General features: G+C 37.0%; 1 protein-coding gene across 2 annotated transcripts; it reads left to right on the top strand.

Annotated features, from left to right (window-relative positions):
* The first annotated feature begins 330 nt into the window (after positions 1-330).
* On the top strand, positions 331-4,818 carry LOC122276676. 2 transcript variants are annotated; one of them, XM_043086554.1, is made up of 5 exons: positions 331-1,332; positions 1,819-2,268; positions 2,406-2,709; positions 2,830-2,955; positions 3,212-4,818. In XM_043086554.1, the coding sequence occupies exons 1-5, from the start codon at positions 928-930 to the stop codon at positions 3,265-3,267; spliced, it is 1,341 nt and encodes a 446-aa protein (XP_042942488.1). In that variant the 5' UTR covers positions 331-927; the 3' UTR covers positions 3,268-4,818. The 2 variants fall into 2 exon arrangements, with proteins under 2 accessions (XP_042942488.1, XP_042942489.1); XM_043086555.1 differs by lacking the exon at positions 3,212-4,818 and adding an exon at positions 3,136-3,173 and having other exon boundaries at positions 333-1,332.
* Positions 4,819-5,976: the final 1,158 nt, after the last annotated feature.

Genomic DNA, 5,976 nt, shown 5'->3' on the forward strand with positions numbered 1-5,976 from the left:
GATAAGAAGTGAGATTTATTATTAAAAATTATTATTTTTTTATGTAAATTATGTATATATTCATTTAAAAAAAATTAAATACATGACTTACCTACTTTAGATTAGAGCTGCATATACCATCTCTTTTATATTAATTGAACCATAATGCTCACATTCCGTGTGAGAGACGAGAGCTAGAGACAAGCCCAATGAAATAAGGCCCAAATTCGGGCTGGAATGAGCTCAAGCTAGCCCAACGCTGACCCGTTTGGTGGATTTTAGGACGATTGGTGGTTCGAGTGTCTGTTATGAACGGTGAAGACGCTGAATAGTAGATTTCAGTCACGCTCAAGCCGTTATTACAGCTGCGACGATTAAAAAAGGCACCGACCCCGTTCTCAATCACACGCAATCTATCACTCCCGTCCACGTATCACATTTCGCATCGACCTCCATTGTAGGTTTACAGCTCAGTTGCCAACCTTGCGCACTCACTCCAGAAACTGTAGCGCACGATCCAATCTATCAATATCCAGTCATCAACCACTTACGACTCCCTCCGCCGCAAATGCCTCTTTTGTGTTCACGCGATCCGGACTGAGCGTCTATCTTCCAACACACTGGATGCCTTTTTCACGGGGATTTTGCTGAAACTGAACACTCTATTAGTTAAAAGAGACAATTGGTTACGCAGGTCGTCTACAAGTGTGCAGAAGAAAGCTCTTTATTAATCGCAGTAAAGTGTACACATGGCAGATCATGGACATCTTGCCACCTTGATTTTGCTTGTTTTGAGAGACAGGGAGTTGAACAACAACGACCATTTCTCACTTTCTCGTAGCAAGCAGTTAGCTCTGATCTCTGATTCCCACCTCAAAATCGTCTGCTCCTTCTGTATATGTGTTCCTTCAAGTTTCTGGTTCCGACTTTGGAAAGATTTCCAAAGCTATGGAAGATGAAAGGGAAATAATCTATTCTAGAAGCCCACAAGTCTCCGGCTACTTGGACAAGGAAGGAGTGGTTGAATTGAGGAGCTTTAGATTGTGCCTGAAATGGGTGTGTCTGGACCAATCCAACATCTGGAGATCTGGGCTCTCATGGTCCATCTTCTTTCTCCTCTCCTTTGGAGTCCCACTTTTATCCAACTTTGCCCTCTCGTGCTCCAGCTGCGACGATGACCATACCCGGCCTTATCACTCTGTGGTACAGATATCCCTTTCTATATTCGCCACGCTCTCCTTCGTCTGCCTTACTCGTTGGGCTCGTAAATTTGGTCTCAGAAGGTTTCTCTTCCTTGATAAATTAAGCGATGCCAGTGACAAAGTCCAACATGGGTATGCAGAGCAGATCCAGGTGTTGTTTTCTTCTTCTTCTTCTAAATGTATACCCAATATTGGTGTTTGATTGCGAAGCATGGTTTGATTCCATTATTTAGAATATTGCTCAAAAAACAACAACTAGATTTTCCAATTCAAATCTAGTAAATTTTAGGATGTCTTTGATTCTGTAATTTTGTTCCAATTCTTGCTCTCTCTCTCTCCAATTTTCTTGGAAACAGGGCAACGCAGCGACAAGTTTTTAGTTTTCTATGTTATATTAAATCTCAAGACAAATAACTACCTTTCAACCTAGTTTCATGAGAACCAGTAGTGTAGGACGGATAATGGTAGGTTCCATTAATACATAGAGACGAGCTACAAAAAATAGAATGCTAAACTCAACTCCTCAAAAACAGGACATTTAGCATTTCTGTCTTGGTTTTTCTAGCAAACTATGAACTCAATCCGGCTGGTCTAGTTCAAGGATCGATGAAATTCATGAAATTCGTTATTCTTGCAGAGGTCAATGAAGCTTCTGTTGATTTTTATCCTCCCCTGCTTTGGTGCCGTTAGTGCATACAAAGTTTGGTGGTATGTCTCAGGAGCTACAGAACTTCCCTATTATGGTAACATCTACCTCAGTGACACTATTTTATGCACATTGGAGCTGTGTTCATGGCTTTATCGGACGTCAATTTTCTTCCTCGTCTGCTTTCTCTTCCGACTTATTTGCTATCTTCAAATACTCAGACTGGAAGACTTCGCTCAAACTTTCCAGAAAGAAACTGAGGTGGGATCAATCTTGCTGGAACACCTCAGAATCAGAAGAAATCTCAGGATCATCAGCCATCGGTTCCGAGCATTCATTTTGTCGTGTCTAGTTTTAGTCACGGCCAGTCAGCTCATTTCTCTTCTCATGACAATTCGGTCCAGTGCTAAGGTCAATATCTTCAAGGCTGGAGAACTTACAGTAAGCATTTACTTTAACATAGTATTAGGGCATTTAAATTAAAACTTTGATTCTGCACACAAATACTCTTCGGTGTGGAAGTGTTTTTATCATCTAGACATCTCAGGGTTGAAGTAAATCTTCTTATAATGGTGCAGATATGCTCAATTAGCCTGGTAACTGGGCTTTTCATATGCCTGCGCAGTGCGACAAAGATCACACACAGAGCACATTCCATTACAAGTCTAGCTGCAAAGTGGCATGCCTGTGCCACGATAAACTCTTTTGATAACACGGACGGTGAGACTCCAAGAGGTCAGATCACTTCCGCTCAAGTATTTCATATGAGTGCTGTCTGGGAATCAGATGATGAAGAAGGGGATGGAGATGATGATCTAGACAACACCAAGTTGGTGCCAATCTTTGCGCATACAATTTCATTCCAGAAAAGGCAAGCTCTAGGTGAGTGATCAAATTGTCATCACTCAAATGTAGCAAAAATTATTCTTAATTCACATGTAATCAAGCATGTGCTCTCTCACAAACTTACATATGTGCATGGTGATTTTTGACGTGTTGTAGTGACATATTTGGAGAACAATAAAGCAGGAATCACAGTGTTTGGGTTCATGCTGGACAGAACATGGCTCCACTCCATTTTCGTTATTCAACTAGCACTTCTACTCTGGCTGCTCAACAAGACAGTCGGTATATCTTAATTTTCTTTTCTTTTCTTTATTCTTTTTCTAGTCTTTTAGGAGAGAGTAGAGAAAGAGACAAAGATGGGCGGACAGATTTGTATGCATAGTTACATTAATCCTACAATTATATTCATTAGAAATGTAAATTCTGTAACTTAGAACAATTGCTCTTCATGCATGTAACAAGAGTGAAGAAAGGAATCGAGCTCCGAAACATTATTGTTATTGGCATTCCTTCCCCAAGGCCCAATTTCATTTTGCAGTACTCCATCACGGAATTAACTCCGCCTGCCCCAAAAGAAAAAGACAAAAACCTTAGCTGAGAGAACTGATCAACGACTACATTGTGCTCTACCCGTGTTCGATTAATGAGGGGATTCAATGGGATTCAGTTGTGGATCGCATAGCCAAGTGCACCTTTCTAAGACTAATTTGCTGCAATACTGATAAGAGAAGAAGATCAGAAAATGTTGAGCTATCAAATTTAGAAGTGGGGACATGCGAGTACTTGATAAAGGAAGAGCAGCTCAAATTATGACAAGTATTGGTAGAAACTGACTCGACTTGGGCTATATAGCACATATGATGGTAATTTGGTTATAATTTTGGCTATGAATATTAAGTTCTTTTCGGTGTGCATGTCATGATCACCATGCTATGCAAGTCGGGTGTCGTTTTAGACCCTAAATATGTTGTTTTCCCATTCAACTCGATATTCAAGATACTTGCATTTTAAAATTTCGTCTCTTGTTCGATAATGATTTTGATTTTGATCGGATTTGTGACAACTTTTTGTTTTAGCATGTTTAATCTTCTCCTAGTTGTTCTCTGATTTCCGTGGAGGCATAGAGTTTCTCTGCTCTATCCATAATTTCTTTCTTTTTGGATTCCTTGTGTTTTTACAATTCACAACTTTTTGTTATTAACATGTCGCCAAGATCATTCTATTCTAGGTTTGGCTCGACTCTTGGACCAAGTGCCAACATTATATTATTAATTGAATTTTGTTTGTTAATGCAATTATTGTTCCTTGTGAAAAGAATTAAGCAGAGTCAAACCCAAAAAAGAAAAATTGAACTCTTCTTGGATCTCCTAATATTATTGTGAAGAGCAGATATACTTGTAAGAGAATCGAGAAAAACTAGAAAACCTTTAGAATCATATTAATGATTTCATTCACGCATGCATATAATGGCAAACAACAAGATCTGCTACATATAATTCTTGCATCACACAACATATTTCGTTACTGTAATTCTATCCTCAAGTTTTTTACTTTATTTTATTGTCATCCAAAACCTCTTGTGGGATCACTGAGATCTGTACAACACCAAAGAAAAACATATCAGTGCTGGGAATACACAGAAAATAAGTTCTTTCATCAGGGAGAGAGAGATTACTTGTTGCAGTCCACGTTGGGGTCAATGGGGACAGGATTTTCGACATTGCAAAGCTGGGGAAGCCTCGTGGTTAAGTCCTTGAACACCGAGACAGCAGGAAAAGCCTGGAAAATCAGGGCGAGTACCCACCAAGAAGGGCCGACAGGGCAGCAAACTGGCAAAATCACCAACCCAAAAGCCAACGCAGACAAACCCCTCATTTTCTTGACACAATGGACTTTCTTCCTGATCATCTGCTACAGAAATTAACGAATTTGCTTTAGATTGTGTAGAAGCAACCTCAATTTATAAGGGTGTGCCACAAGTGAGCTTAAAGAAACCATTGAACCGAGTTAAAACACTTCGTTTTTTTAGGAGAAGGATTTTCAACCTCCTTTTTTAAGCTTTTCAATTATGAAAGCATGTACTGTATACTTTCCAATTCTGATACATGAGGTTAATTGAGTATTTTCATATTAATTGTTCCCTAATACTTATTTAAAACATTAAGTAAAATACATTATCTTTCTTACAAGAATTATGGTTGTCACACAAATTCCCCTTGGGAAGCTGCATTGAACTGTAGTTAAAACACTTTTTGTCAAGAATAAAGGTTTAGTTCTTACCTCCGATTTTCAAGGTTTTGATTATGAAGATATGTGCATTTGCCAATTCTAGCGATTTAAATTGAACAGTGCCATTTATAGACCAAATGAAAACCTCCATGGAACAGAAAAATTTATATATAGAAAGAAATGATAGTTGTAGTCAAGCACTGTGCAATTACTTTAAGAAAAGTTAATAAATATAAGATTCACATAAAAAAATTAATTTTTTAATAGTAGAATCTACTTTTTTTTCAAATGACTTTACGGTACTTGTGTAGTCCATGATTGTATACATTCTTATTCATATACTAGGTAGGAGTAACGTGCAAAGCACGTTTGTCTAATTTTATGAAATGATTATTTGTAAAAAATAATATATATTTTATAAAAATTATTGATGTCACTTGATAATTTAAGGCATATTGGAGAAAATAAAAAAATTAGTTCAAAATATCATATAATCCAATACATGTTTATAACATCTATAATTTTAGTAAAGATGTATACGAAAAATTTAATAAAAGTCTAACACAAACGGTAGTTCAAAATATGTGTCGTTTGATGTTTGTATTATAATTCATCAATTTATGTCATCCTGTAGACAATCAATAGAGACAATATTGAAATTCTTATTTTACTGTTGGTTGAGTCGATCAGGGACAACATAAAGTTAAAACATAATCTTTTTATAAAATTTGTGGTATAATATTTTCTATATATAACATATATATAAATCATAAAATATATTTTGAAATTGTTGGCTGAATTTACTCTTTCTTGATTAGCTCAAGGATCACGACCTTTGTCACGTGCCTATCATAGCAAGCCCACGTATGGAATATGACTTAGCGGAAGCTACATCCTACTACCATGGGAAAAAAAAACACTTTGATTAAACACACTTGTATTATATATTATATGAGATTTTTAAATTTGGAATACTCAATAATCTGAGTTAATGAAACGTATAATATACGTATATTATACTTAGGGATTCACGTCTTATGCACCTAATACACGTGTATATGTTAAGGAGAAAGA

Source organism: Carya illinoinensis, chromosome 9, assembly GCF_018687715.1.
Source record: "Carya illinoinensis cultivar Pawnee chromosome 9, C.illinoinensisPawnee_v1, whole genome shotgun sequence".
Taxonomy (NCBI): Eukaryota; Viridiplantae; Streptophyta; class Magnoliopsida; order Fagales; family Juglandaceae; genus Carya; species Carya illinoinensis.